Source organism: Pocillopora damicornis, chromosome 4, assembly GCF_964200805.1.
Source record: "Pocillopora damicornis chromosome 4, jaPocDami1.2, whole genome shotgun sequence".
In the NCBI taxonomy this organism is placed as follows: Eukaryota; Metazoa; Cnidaria; class Anthozoa; order Scleractinia; family Pocilloporidae; genus Pocillopora; species Pocillopora damicornis.
In genome coordinates this window covers 19,316,113-19,329,974 of record NC_142673.1, presented here as the reverse complement: position 1 = coordinate 19,329,974, position 13,862 = coordinate 19,316,113, and the positions used below count along the sequence as shown (strand labels likewise).

The window sequence follows — 13,862 nt, the reverse complement described above, 5'->3', positions numbered from 1 at the left end:
CGCCTTGAGTAATGAGGCTGAAAAATAAAAACAGCTTCATAGTTGCGATCCTTAAAACTTCTGAAATATATCGCAAGGTTACTATTCCTTTTTCCCTTTATTTCTACTTTTTAATACTATTATTATTATTCTTTCCTTTGTCCTTCTGATGTTTGTCGTATCTGTATGTGTTTTAATTCAAATTTGGTTTTTCGTGGAATCTTTCATATAAATGAAGTATATAGGTGGGTTCAAAAGCTAATCGTAAGGCACAGCAAAGGAGAAACCAAAACAATTTTCAATAGTTTCGAAATCAAACAATGGAAACTTGACTTGAAGAACAAAGTGATTCCTTGGTGCGAAGCATTAGAAGGTGATTTGTCACTTTTCTGTCATGAACTAAGCTGTGAGAAGTCTTCTATTTTTGCTTTTTTTTTTGCTTTTTTTTTTGCTTTTTTTTTGCTTTTCTCTTTTAAACAAACAATTGTGTAGCATGCTTTCAAGAGAATAGACCGTTTTGTCGCAATCTCATATTCATTGACGCAATTTTGAAATGATGTCGAAAGAATCACATGAATGCTTTAGATTTACCGTTTCCCAAACTTCTTATCACTTTTCTGATAAATTTTTCAACCCTGCTCATGTAAATGAATTCTTTGGTGCGGTCCACGAAGTACGCTTTAAGCAAATTCATAGGCAACATTCGATTTATGATCCTCAAACATGTTCTGAATTTTTTTTTCAATAAAAAAAGAGACGCTGTTGTAAAAGGACTCAGAGGCGCCACGAATATCTTAATGGGACAGGTGATCCCGGCTTCCTGATATAAATAGTAGGTTCAATCTTCGCACAAAAGTCGTTGAGGAATTATTTGAAACTAAGACTGCTTTTAATGGAATTACAGGCGCCGAGTATGCCGGTACATTAGTAAGTAAAGCAGAAAGTGCTCCAACATATGTCATCAGAAAATTCATGATTTCTGGAGTGTTGTCCATTCAGGTCTACTCGAAAAACAAAACAAATTAGTGTTAATTTTCGCGCGAGAAACAACTTTAAGTACTTCGACTTAGACAGACTGTGCGCCGACATCGCCGAGCGAAAGGCGTCAAGTATTCTGTCATTTATCTATTTCATACATGAAAATCTCCGGCTCCGAACTTGGCCTCAGTGCGTACTTGGGAATAGTCTCGTGCCGATTCACAGCGTCACGTACACGTACCCTCAAATGAATAATTAATTAATAAATATGAATATTCCATGTATTTCACTACCTTGTTTCCATAAGCCAAATAAAGCGTCATTTTAGCTATGCCACATTAATTTACTTGTCATAACAATGACATTGAGATGGCGGAAAATTAAACTTTTTTATTTGAGTATTTTTGAACGACTTCCTGGAGAGGGAAATAATTTGTTTCTTTGATCTCCACACGCAATATATTTCATCGACTTCATCAGCGTTAACCAATAAATTTATTTAATTGGTTACGTGAGAGTAATATCGAGCAACCATATCGGCTCTGCAATGGTTTTTGCTCGGTGACCAAAGTAGCATAGCTTTGACATAAAATAAAAACTCGGTTATTAACAGACGTAAAACTGCATGTATGTTCAAAACAAAAGAATACATGGAAGTCACCTCTACAAGAGCAAGAGAAATGAACAGAATCCCCCCTAAATACCCAGTTCTAAATGTTCTTGATTATTTTCTGCTACTCTGTTTGAACGTGTTTGTAAAAATCGTTGGCTGATTATCCTCAGTCCTTGCCTGTAGTTAGAACTTTGCGCTGCATAAAGAAGGGGATTAATAAATGAATTAAGAATGAGAAAAAATCGAACCATTCGGTGTGTAAGGTGAAGAGACCCGTAGTTTTGATGCAGTTTACTCTTTGTGATAATGGAGACGTAAATAAAGAACACTGCATATGGAATACAACAAACAGCAAAAGCTACGGCGAGAGACATAAGTAACTTTAAAAGGCGCTTCTTGGATTTTTCCGCCTTCCCACTTTCAGCGGTGTTTTCACAACAGATATTCTTTTTAAAATGTATTCCATAGAAAATAGAGCAGTAACAAAACAAAATCACAACTGTAGGCATCACAATACACAGGTTGCAAAATACAATGATATAAGTTCTTTTAAACGGCGTGAGTCGATCGAGGGTCCATGGTCGATTACAAGGATATGCTCTCGCCTCTGGATCGTAGTCGTTCGATAAAAATCCTGGTATGCATAGAAGCAAGGCTGATACCCACGTTACGACGATTGCATAACGGACGTTTCCTTTACCAAGTCTTGCATTTGTGTTAAATGGTTTCACAAGTGAAAAGTACCTTTCCACAGCTATGACCGTCAAGGTGAAAATAGACTCAAGAACAGTAACAGAGAGAACTGCGTTTCCCGCAAATACCTTGCAAATAAAATCTCCGGTAGTTTGACTCAGTCTTACGTTATGTAAAGAAAAATCGTAAAATCCCGGACAGAATAACAACGATAGTAAATCGGATAGGGCTAAGTTTACCAGCAAATAGTTCGTTGTTGTATGCATTGATGGCGTTTTGCACACGATAGCGATCACAATACTGTTGCCAATCACACCAAAAAACACAATGATTGAGTAAATCGTTGCGAAAACAATGTTTTCAGGTGTAACTCCGTGTATATTTTCTCCGTCGATGGTAAAATTAGTTTCATTACTTGCGGAACTCATCGCTCTTCGGAAAGGAACAACCCCGAGTGTTACTTAATATTCCCAACAGCTTGACAAGTATTCTCCCATTAAGATTCACAAGAGAGGCTTTCAATTGTTTAAGCTTACCTTTTATTCACACAAGATTTCGAAAGTCCAGCTGTGTAAATACTTTGTTCCCATGATTCTACAGGTGAATCGAATTTCCTAATATATTAGCATTCAATTTGTCGATCAGTTCCGTGTCTAAAATTAGAGAGTATCCCAGGTTAAATTCATTGACATCAGAGAGTTTTCTCGTTAAAATTATCTTAAACGTTAGCCTACGGCTTCCACTGATCTAAAGCGTTTAGAACTCATAGTTTAAGTTCAATATTGCCTGAAGGTTTTTAAGTAAGCATACCGCTCCTTGATAGCAACCGTTTGTAATAAATACGAAAACAAGCGAGTGTTTAGGCTTACTATGACGTCAGTTACGGCGCCTGGCATGTTTACAAACCTTTGTTTGGTTGTGCCGACTTGCCTGTTCCGAAATTTCACCTTCAATTAAAGAAAAAAACTAGAGAAAAGACCCTGAAAATATTGGACATAGTACAATTTGGCAGACGGCGTGACAGCTTTAGCTCAGCTCTATGCTCTTTACTGTCATAGAGCACGCTCTTTCAATCAGTGACAACGCACGTTTCATCCGAAATTTAATATAAATTTGAATACCAGCCTGAGAGTCAAGCGCGTCAATGGCAGTGGTTTATTCCTTTTTTCAAGCAGATATGGAGATTCATAAAAGCCACGCCACTTAGATTCAAACCCGAGAAGAAGCTGATTCGTTTGCAATATTGGATTCAAATGTTTCAATGATAATAGAATCCATGCGCTGCGCAAGGTTCTACTATAGGCAGTAATTAAGCTTCTGTGAATGTTAATCCCCGGAAAACCTTAAGATATTTTTCTTTTCTCCTTGCTTTCTTTTCTTCAAAATCACAAGCCTTATCCATCGAACGCTTCTCTGTAAGAGCTTACAATTAGCATCTAAATGTCAGCGTAGGTGAACGACGCAATCTTTCTTTTCCACACGTTGTTAATGGAAGCAACTCTGGCTACAAAATACCGAATTATTTGAATCAGTTTGAAATATAATGTGGTCTTATTAATTTTTTTCGAGGTCCGCAACACACAAGGGTAAACACATGAAGACATTAAGAGAAAAGCCATTTCAAAATAAACAAACGGCATGAAATGTCTACAAACTTTAATTTTGACGAAAACGTTACTACGTGATGTTTTCTTTTTTAATTAATTGCATCGTAAAAATTATTCACAACATTAGGTATAAAAGTTTAATGATATTACTCCTGTCATTCTACCCTTAAAAGGGCTCATTTGCGAACACTTCTCTGTGATGATTGTACAAACTCGGATTTTTGTGGTGTGATAGACCCAAACGAATTTTTTTCCCATTTTCTGGAAATTTCATTGCAAGAAGAAAAATTTCACCTGTCTTTTACTTGATGGATTTTTGTTTTTCTTTGCCTCGCAAATAAAACTTCCCCATCTTAGGACTTTAGTTTTGCACAACCCCTGTTTTTCACTGCTCGACTGCGTCAGACACCCAGTAAAATGTTCATCACCATCAGTACGTGCAGAGTGTCGGTCTTCTTGGCTTTTTGGGTCTCAAACGGTTTTTGGGTTGCTCTACAGCCCAGTCCATTTCAATTCTTCAAGGGCGCTTCCTTACGCCCCACGGCGCGTTCGATATGTCTTGGTTGTTCTATCGGAGGAATAGCCTTTTCTGCTACTTTTTCTACTATCTATGGATGGAATGGTTTCATTTCGTTACAGAATATCAATGATGATCCATTTAATTGCGATTCAAGGGAGAAATATCTACGAAAGAGCGTTACATTATGTTTTGATGTCGCCACCGCATTATTATCATGTCGCCGGAACATCAACTCATGTTCTCTTGTTTGCGCCAACTCATTAAGCTTTGTTGTATGACACTAAGTTGGATTGGATTCATGTAATAACCAAAGCTAACGAGAATCTTTTTCTATAGTTTTCATGCGAAGTAGTTTCTCTTTCAGTTATTTCTTTTAGTCCATCACAGAAAAAAAACGCCGATCATTCTCTTTCTGGGTAATAATGTTGACATCCACTTTATGCATTAGTTAAGAGTCATAGAGGCTAGGTTATGTTGTCTTTATGGACAATGCCTTTTCCTCTCACAGTGCCTCTCTCTACACAGACAGAGTATTCGGGAAATCCTGAAGAATTACACGTGGGTAACCCAGTTAAATGGGCTGCAATCTCGTTCACGGAAACTTACCTTTTAAAACACTTCTGCTCACTTAATAGAATTCGCTTCTGCAGTACGGCCACATCTACCTCGTAAGCTGACTTAATCCACCTTCACCTCAAGCCTAATTTTTTTTATAAAATGATGCCTCTTCTCATTTTCCCTTCATCACTTTTAGTTCAATATGCAATACAACGCTGGAGAAACAACAGGCATGTTCCCAAATCTACATGGATGAGGTTAATCTATTCTTCGTGTAAAAAAGAAATATTTGCATTTTAACAATTGCTTTCATCGGCTGTCTCAACAGAAAGGCTTATTATCTCTGGATTTCCAGCAGAGATGAGTAAATGCGAGATGTACTGCGTTGTCAGTTAGACCACTGAGGTGAATGTTTCAGAATGTCTTGCCAGGACAATATAAAAAGGCATGAAGAGTTTTTATGGTATTTCAGTCATAATGAGCAAGTGATTTGTAGTTATTTTCGATCTTAAATCATTAAAAGTAGACTTTTCTGCGCTTTTCTTTTAAATTATACAAACACAGATTCTCGAGACAGACAAAAGCAAGGGTTTATTTTTGCTGACGTATTTAGGTAATTGGAAAATATATTAAATGAGGTGGTAAATAAGCTGAGCTAGTTGTGAATATAATTACGATGATTAGTAAGACCATAAAAATATCAAATAGGATTAAATTGAAGTTCTGCTGGTTAACACTTTAACTCCCAAGATCTCATTAGTAATTCTCCTTACTGTCTGCCATACAATTCATATGATGTTAGTTTGGAGAGATTGGAATTGGATCAACCACTAATCCCCTAATTGATATTTTTCTTTATTCTCATTACTTTTCTGCTTGATATTGTACTGATAGTGTAAGAAGAAATTCTGTCTTAGTCACTAGTGGGACTTAAAGGGTTGACACCATTCAAAGCTCATGCATTACAAGATTTGATATTTCATCAGATAATTTCATAATGCAAGACCCAACGACTGTCTCTAATGGAAATAAGACTAAGGGTAGGAGCTTTACATTTAAGCATTGTAAGAGAGCATGTCCTTGTTATTATACTCGCGGACATGCAAATAAAATGATCGTTAATAAATGGAGGAGCGACCGGGATCAGTTCTTATTTACAGTAGAACATGCTATAGGGGGCGTTTGGCCTTCTGCTGGCCAAACTGAAAGCGTATGGTTTTACAGATGATGCCTTGGAACTTATGACAGCCTATCTTTTAGGTAGAAGACAAAGTGTTAAACTTGAGGGAGTATATTCTCCGCGGAGAACTGTAACAACCGGAGTACCACAGGGATCCTTGTTAGGTCCACTCTTATTTAATATGTACATTAATGATCTTAATTACTTCGTTTCTAATGCGTCCTTAAGGCTGTATGCTGATGACACGACGGAATATGCCTCGGATGTCTCACCGACAGTTCTGCAGTGTGTTATTAACTCTGACCTCAGCGTGCTATTAAGATGGTTCGGATTAAATTACTTAAAGATTGATGCCGCTAAAACGCAAACTGTTGCCATCGGGCCGTCATTATATGAATATGAATTTCATCTCAATAATGTGAAGGTTGAGAAGCAAGACGCACTTGAGATCTTAGGGGTAGTCTTAGACAGTAAACTAACCTTTAAGGCGCACATAAAGGAACAGCTGAAAAAAGCATGCGCGAAGGCTTCGGCCTTGCGGGGACTACGCAAGTTTATTCCGAAGTATGTAATGATACGTCTCTAAAAGGCATATGTTCTCCCACATCTTGAGTATTGCAGCCCTCTTTTGCTGGGTATATGTAATGCTAGGACTACCAAAATGGAGAACACTAATTACTATTTATTAAGAAGTATCTTAGGCTTTCCGAAGTCTGTTTCATACGACTACCTCCTAAAAAAAGTTAATATCAAGTCTTTGGAACAACGCAGGCAATTCCAGTCGCTAGTTATGTTATACAAGTGCTTGTATAGCCACGGAGCACCCTATATTAGTAAGTTTTTCAACCTTAAGAATGTTAGATATAACTTACATGGGCTCAGCACCAGGTTGGAACTTCCCACATTCAACTTGGAGTACATGCATAGATCTTTTACCTTTTTAGTCAGTAAACTATGGAATGCGTCGCCTCCAACGGTTAGAGAGTTCGAAGACACTGTATCTTTTAAGCGGGCTGTTAATGTTCATATGACTTGAAGAGCTTTAAATTTTTAAAGTTGTTAAATTTTGTACATAGATTATTACTAGTTAGTATTTAGGTAGTATTTATTAATTAATTGATTAATTTTATCCTTTTACATTTTGTACAATTTTATTGTTTTACATTAATACACACGTACATGTTTCAACGAGCACTCAGGAGCTCCTTGGTGTTACGTGTATAAATAAAGTATTGTATTGTGTTGTAATTATAGTCCCTCTAAATGGGTTAGATGAATATGGTGATTGCTTCGAATGCGGCGACAGTTTTACCTAGTCAGTGGAACGAAACTGTTCCTCTAACCTTACAGTTTAGCAGGTCCATCTAGTTCCACACAATATGACTGATGAGATGTTCTTCTGAAGTCTTTAAAGGCTCTAAAGAGCATGCAGCTCTCGAAGATTTTCTTGAAACCGTCCCTAAAGTTGGTGCTTTGCAAAGCATAAAGTAATGGATTGAAAAAGGAGTTCGAAAAAAGACAGAGGCGACATAGTCTGTGAAGTAGATGGAGTGTATTGTAATTATCCTGGACGAATGCTTGGTTAGAGGAGATTAAAAATATGAAAAATACCGCAAACGGCAACGAACAGAGGGCGAAAATGATGGTGAGCCAAATGAGAAGTTTAGCCAGTCGTTTCTTTTCTAGTTTTTCACGGCTTCCCGTTGCAGACGACTCGGAGCAAATTGTTTTCGTGAAGTATAAGCCACGGATGATTTCAAAGTAGCAGAATAGTAGGACGATAAAACTCACTGCACCATATCCAACACACGTAAAGATGATAAAGGGTTTGTGAAAAGCGTATTCATCTAAACTCCAAGGGCGTTTGCAAGGATATTTTGAATAAGACGAAGTGGAGTTGTACGTATTGGCTTGAATATCTGGAATGCACGACAACAAGCTTAGCAACCACAGTCCAGATATGAAATATTTAACCCGATCCTCGTTGATTCTCAAATTAGAGTGAAAAGGTTTGAGAAGCGCCAGATACCTTTCCACAGCAATCGTGCAGACCGTAAGAACGGCTGCGTTGATGGTGATTGGAACGATAGCATTTCCCGCAAACAGCTTGCAGATCAAATCTCCCGAAAATCCATGTAAATGAACGTTCTGAAGCGCATAGTCGTACAATCCGGGGCAAAACAACAACGTTAACAAGTCTGCCAAAGCTAAGTTCATTAGCAGATAGTTTGTTGTTGTGTGACTTAATTTGGTTTTGCGTATTATAGTGATCACGATTGAGTTTCCTATCACTCCAAAGAGAACTATCAATGAGTACAAGGAGGCGAAAACTACATCTTGAGTTGAAATCGTTGCTTCGGTAGAATTTCTCAGCGCCGTACTCGTGTTATTACTTCCAAGCATTTCTGATCGAACGCAGCTGTCTCAGTCTTTCTAACAATAAATGAGACTCCAATACTAAGAACTAGATTTTACCTAATCCATCGAATTGTAGCAAGATCGCTATCGGCTTACTTAGATCCGCAACGATGGCTTTCACATGATGAATGCGAGAGAAAAAGATAGGCAAATATAATATCACCGCATGCGATGCTCTTTGAGTCGGCCAAATAAACTGTGGAACATGCAAATTACCGCTTCATTAAACTCGAGACCAATGAGGTTTGTCTTCCCTTTGCTGCGACGCAGGTGATGAAATAGGGTTTCCGGAGTGAAAATAACGTAATAAATATTTCATCAAGACACCATTCAAAGTTGTAAATTAATGCTTTGAAGAGGTAAAATGCTCTGTCTCTATATCATTGTAAAAGCGTAAAGAAGGTTTAAATAATTGCCGGAAATCAACGTAATGGCTGTGTTGAAGGGCTCTGAAAGGAAAAACTAAAAACCTGAAGCAACCACTCATAGAGTATGATGCGATAACATACGATGTCTTGACAAATATAACTGACAACGAAAACAACTAAAGGTGGGTATCATTTCGGAAATTTGAAGTCAAATGACGTTTGTATTGAATTACGTCAGGTGTTTTTCAGTCGATTGTCTATAAATTTTGTCCCTATTTGTATTTTTAGGATTGGAAAGTTACCATGAGTTATTAATTTGAAATACTTCATCAGAACTCGGCTGAACATGCCACATTTAAAGTGAAATGCAAACGTGTAGTATAAATTCAAGCAAAGTAGCTGACAGGTGAATTAAAAAAAAAGCTAATTTCAGAAACTCCCACTTTCAATTTCAAAAGTTTAATCTAGCCTAGAACAAATAGTTTTAAGTGTTAATGGCCGGTAAAATGCGCTTTTAACAGATGAGTTCAGGTCCCCTGACATGATAATTAAAAAAATAACGTCCAATAACGGAACATTTGCTCTTCAGAGAGCAGGTGTTAAAGGTTCCTCAAAGCCTTTTCACCTGTAAGATCTACAAACTGTTTCTCCTAACCGATGACCGTAAATTTCTCTTTTGGTTAGTCGTGGGAATTTGACACAATTCTCTCGTTGACACTTTGTTTGGTACAATTTTCAATTGAGAGTCGAAAGTAATCTGGGAACAGTTTGGTTTTGCTTTACTACGCTTAATGATTGGTCCTGAAAAATCTCACCTTTTCAACCAATCAGATACAAAACTGAAAATCAATCACCACTTGACAACTCGTGTTTTCCCGCGCCATGAGTAGTTTCCTCGCTTAACTAAGTTTTCATTGACTCCGGTGTTAGTTCCCTTGCCCTAATTTACAAATCAGATTCAGAACTAAAACCAATCATGACTTTGCTGCTCGCGTTTTCTTATTGGAGTTCCCATTAGCTCCTTGTGATATTTTTCGTCATGCTGGTTGGTTGCTTCGATAAGTTTCTATCGAAATAAACACAACTCGTAGGAACACCCTGTGATTCTACACGCTAACTCGTCTCATAAGATATACATCCCGCCGACTCAGAAAGGTATGATAAACGTCTTTTGTACAAAATCTGGCGATGGAAGGCTAGACTACATTAAATTTGTTTAAAAGCAATGAATATATATTTATGAATAAATGGTATATTTTTTATTATCGTTTTGCGTTGCTATCGAAATGGTGCCACGCGTAATGTTTTTCCGATATCCGTATTCCTCTGCGTCTCTTGATGTTTGTATTCAAATCAGACACAAACCAGTAATAGCAAGCCACCTGCAGATTTTATGGGTTTTCACTGTCTTTAACCATGACACTTCCTTCAGATTGCTTTTAAAACCTCATCTGTATATCCAAGACCTGTCTCTTGGAACCCGCTTTCCGAATTCAATTAGCATATTCCAGTTATTTATTTTTTTTTTTTTGCCCATTGCAACCAGTACGCTAGATATTCCACTTTCTCTTCGTTTAATTTTCTTTTAGTTTGGCTTTCCTTTTTTAAGTCTTCTCCAGTACATGCTCGTGTTTTGTTTACGGATAAAGATCCAGTTTAATTTTTTTCGTTAATAACATTTTAAGGACAAATACTCATCAGGCGTCACGAGAGCTCTTTGGGTATACAGCTGAAGAAACTCAGTGCAATCGACCATTATTGTTTTATGCCTTTCAAAAGACAATTTACACCGTTGCTTAAAATATAACGAGTACAAGGGAGCTGTATACCTCGCTTTTGTTCTATAATAGAAGCTTTGTTACTGCGCCGTACTCGAACGCGTGATAAGGCTTAACTGTTCATTTCAATGATAAAGAAAACTTTTTTTGTAGATATTCTGATCGTATTTATGGTGCCTCTTGGCAAAAAATTTTGGACGTGAAGCAACTGAAATCTTTAAATGTGTCTGTATGCATTAATTCATGAAACAAATAGCCCATATGCTCCAATATCGGCACGAAACTCAATATTTGTTATTCGTGACTTCAAACAATTAAAGACCGAAGATAACATGAGGAAACTTCTTCGTGAGGTTATTCCGAACTGATGATCAATCATTAGTTTAAATATATCCGGCTGCAACGTAACACTTAGCATTTCGTTTTCGGCGAGAAAGTTACATTTTAACCTGCATTCAACTCGTATATGTAAACAACAACTTGAAGGCTGTCGACTTTTGGCCTGACAAGCCAACAGCAGTGTTTTCACTAAAGTACCGAATATTCGGTAAAATGATAAGGTCTCCTTCATCATTTTTTCAGCTGAAAACAGGAGAGGGAAGACGCTTTTCCAAAAAGCTTAGAGTCGTGAGTTCGAAAACAGCTTTCGTGGTTTTCTAATTAAGAGATCCAACCACGTGGATAAATGATCAACGCAAGCTTGTCTAGCTCTGAAGCTGATGGTCCCTTAACCACAGCGGACATCGTTTTTGCGGTGATTTACTCGCTGATCGTTCTTCCAGGTATTGTAGGAAACTCCATCATTATAACAATTGTGTGGAAAAACTCTTCAATGCACACAACTACAAACTATCTGCTGATGAATTTGGCTGTGGCCGACCTGATCACATTGCTACTCTGTCCCGGTTTGTACGATTTTGCCATAACGAAAGTTCATCTACAGGGTATCACTGGAGACTTGATCTGCAAGTTGTTTGTGGGAAATGCTATTGTTCCTATAACCATGAACGCAGGCGTGCTTACAGTCTCTACCATCGCCGTGGAGAGATATATGGCGCTTGTGAAACCGTTTCGCACTGCAAAGCTGACTAAAGAATCTGTGAAATATGTTATAGCAGTTCTGTGGCTGTTAGCCCTACTATCGTGCATACCAGATATTCAAGCCAATACATACAACATCTCTTCAACCAAATATCCTTGCAAGCGTCCCTGGAGTTTGGATGAGTATTTCCTTCACAAACCCTTCATCATCTTCACATGTTCTGGGTTTGGCCTCATGAGTTCCTCGATACTCATCTTCTGTTATTTTGAAATCATTCGTGGATTGTACTTCACCAGAACAATTTGCTCGGAATCGACATGCAATGTTGAAGAAAGGAAAGCGAAGAAACAATTAGCTCGTCTTGTAATTTGGTTGGCAATCGTCTTTGCTGCGTGCTCGCTGCCGTTCTCCGTATATTTCATTTTCTTGGTATCGGCCGACAGAAAAACTGTCGAGGAGAACTACGATGTTTTGTTTGAACTTCACAGAACCTCTCGGGTTTTACTGTTTTCAAACTCTTTCTTCAACCCCTTGTTATATGCCTTACAGAGTTCCAATTATCGAGACGGATTTAAGTTCATTTGTAATGTCAATTCTGGAATGCCTTGTTGCAAGCGTACAAATGCTGTGCGAAGTTTAAGCCTAACTCAAAGAGGGGAGACTTTACACCCATCCCAAGGAGTTTTTGTCAAAAAGGAGATGGCGGTTTAATTTCTAATTTTTAATTCATGATTAACGGTAAAACTTAAAGCCAAAAATATCAGCCTTTTCCGCACCCAGAGAATCTTCCACTGCTAGTTATTTTAAGATACCTTTTTTACTTTCGAACCGCTCGCCACAACTTGCTTGCGATCTCATTACACTCAAGGATGAGATTAAAGATTATTCATTTCGAACTAACAACCCAACAAAGACCCTTACGGATACGATATAATATTTGCATATCTTATGTCAAATTCGACAAATAAAATTTACGTTTGGGAAACTTAATGGAAATATGATGATGAAATCGTGTTGCTTCCAAAAACGTCTCGACCCAAACTCACTGAGAAGATATTAATGTGTTAATTTTTTATTGACTTCTGACGAGGGAACTAATTTTTTCAACGTGTGTTAACTAAAATGACAAATATTTTCCTTGCAAATTCTAAATTATAGCGTCAATGGGAAGAATCTGACAGAGAGCGAAAAAAAAAAACGTTTTAGTGATGAATCAGGTCTCCCTTTCCCAAGGGTTAAATCTTTTATGTCATAAAGTTTTATTTGTAGATGGCGTTCTCCAAGAAAGTAGATCTATAAACTCTCCGATTTATTAGATATTTATGTGTGCCTCTAAACTCATTTTTGTAGAGCTCTTGAACGTGAAGATTTTGTCACCTTAATGACAGCATAAATAGCATATTCAATTTGAGATAATTGCAAGTTTAGTTTTATTCAGGCTGAATAAATATTAATTTCCTCCCTGTTGTGTTTTACCAGAAAATGGAACAAGTAAATCATTATGGTTTCTCAATAAAAGTAGAAGCTGTGTTAACACAACTTTTGCAGCGATACACGAAGATTAAGTTCGTTACACTTTTTATTGGGTGTAGGAAGAATAGCAAAGCATGCTTAGGGTCTGGCTTTGAGCCCAGAATATTTTTACAACACAAATGCTATGGATTTATAGAAAAAGGAGGAACAGTTCTCCTTCTCCCTAAAACGAAGACTGGGAATTACGAAGAGACAAGAGGATAACGGATAACACTATTCCAAAATGGATTACTACATTGACAAAAAACGCATCAGAACTGGTTCAACTTAACGCTCACGTTGTCACGGAAAATGTCTGCTTCGATGACAAAAAGACAGCGAATTCGTGATAGCCCCACAATATCAATTTAATAAACCCAAAAAAAATTTAAAACCAATTCTTGCTTAACAAGCAGCTATTTTATTTTAGTTGTGTGCGAAGGTATTTTTACAGAACCTTTATTTCGTCATTTCAAGAAGGCCAAATTGGGCACGAAAATTAAATTCCGCCTATGTTTGTCTGCCAAATACAATTTTGTTGAAATTTAATGATGGATAATTTGTAACATCTAAAAAACGATTCCACTCGCGAAACTGCAAGACGAGAATTATCGGT

At 37.5% G+C, this 13,862-nt stretch overlaps 3 protein-coding genes across 4 annotated transcripts; 1 reads left to right on the top strand and 2 right to left on the bottom strand.

Moving 5' to 3' along the window:
* Window positions 1-1,332: 1,332 nt before the first annotated feature.
* Window positions 1,333-3,758, bottom strand: LOC113672857 (tachykinin-like peptides receptor 86C). Its single transcript, XM_027189205.2, has one exon. The coding sequence runs from the start codon at window positions 2,689-2,691 to the stop codon at window positions 1,654-1,656; it is 1,038 nt and encodes a 345-aa protein (XP_027045006.2). The 5' UTR covers window positions 2,692-3,758; the 3' UTR covers window positions 1,333-1,653.
* A 144-nt stretch (window positions 3,759-3,902) lies between these two features.
* LOC113672856 (tachykinin-like peptides receptor 86C) lies at window positions 3,903-8,578 on the bottom strand. Its single transcript, XM_089205404.1, has 2 exons — window positions 4,997-8,578; window positions 3,903-4,478 (listed from the first exon to the last, which is right to left on the bottom strand). Exon 1 carries the CDS (start codon window positions 8,529-8,531, stop codon window positions 7,473-7,475), a length of 1,059 nt encoding a protein of 352 aa, XP_089061530.1. The 5' UTR covers window positions 8,532-8,578; the 3' UTR covers window positions 3,903-4,478; window positions 4,997-7,472.
* A 334-nt stretch (window positions 8,579-8,912) lies between these two features.
* Window positions 8,913-13,290, top strand: LOC149047154 (substance-K receptor-like). 2 transcript variants are annotated; one of them, XM_089205403.1, is made up of 2 exons: window positions 8,913-9,096; window positions 11,275-13,290. In XM_089205403.1, exon 2 carries the CDS (start codon window positions 11,378-11,380, stop codon window positions 12,443-12,445), a length of 1,068 nt encoding a protein of 355 aa, XP_089061529.1. In that variant the 5' UTR covers window positions 8,913-9,096; window positions 11,275-11,377; the 3' UTR covers window positions 12,446-13,290. The 2 variants fall into 2 exon arrangements, with proteins under 2 accessions (XP_089061529.1, XP_089061528.1); XM_089205402.1 differs by having other exon boundaries at window positions 8,963-9,096; window positions 9,203-13,290.
* Window positions 13,291-13,862: the final 572 nt, after the last annotated feature.

What these genes read in the sequence shown, in the direction of transcription:
- LOC113672856 (XM_089205404.1), bottom strand. Translation starts at nt 8,531, where the DNA reads ATGCTTGGAAGTAATAACACGAGTACGGCGCTGAGAAATTCTACCGAA.
- LOC113672857 (XM_027189205.2), bottom strand. Translation starts at nt 2,691, where the DNA reads ATGAGTTCCGCAAGTAATGAAACTAATTTTACCATCGACGGAGAAAAT.
- LOC149047154 (XM_089205403.1), top strand. Translation starts at nt 11,378, where the DNA reads ATGATCAACGCAAGCTTGTCTAGCTCTGAAGCTGATGGTCCCTTAACC.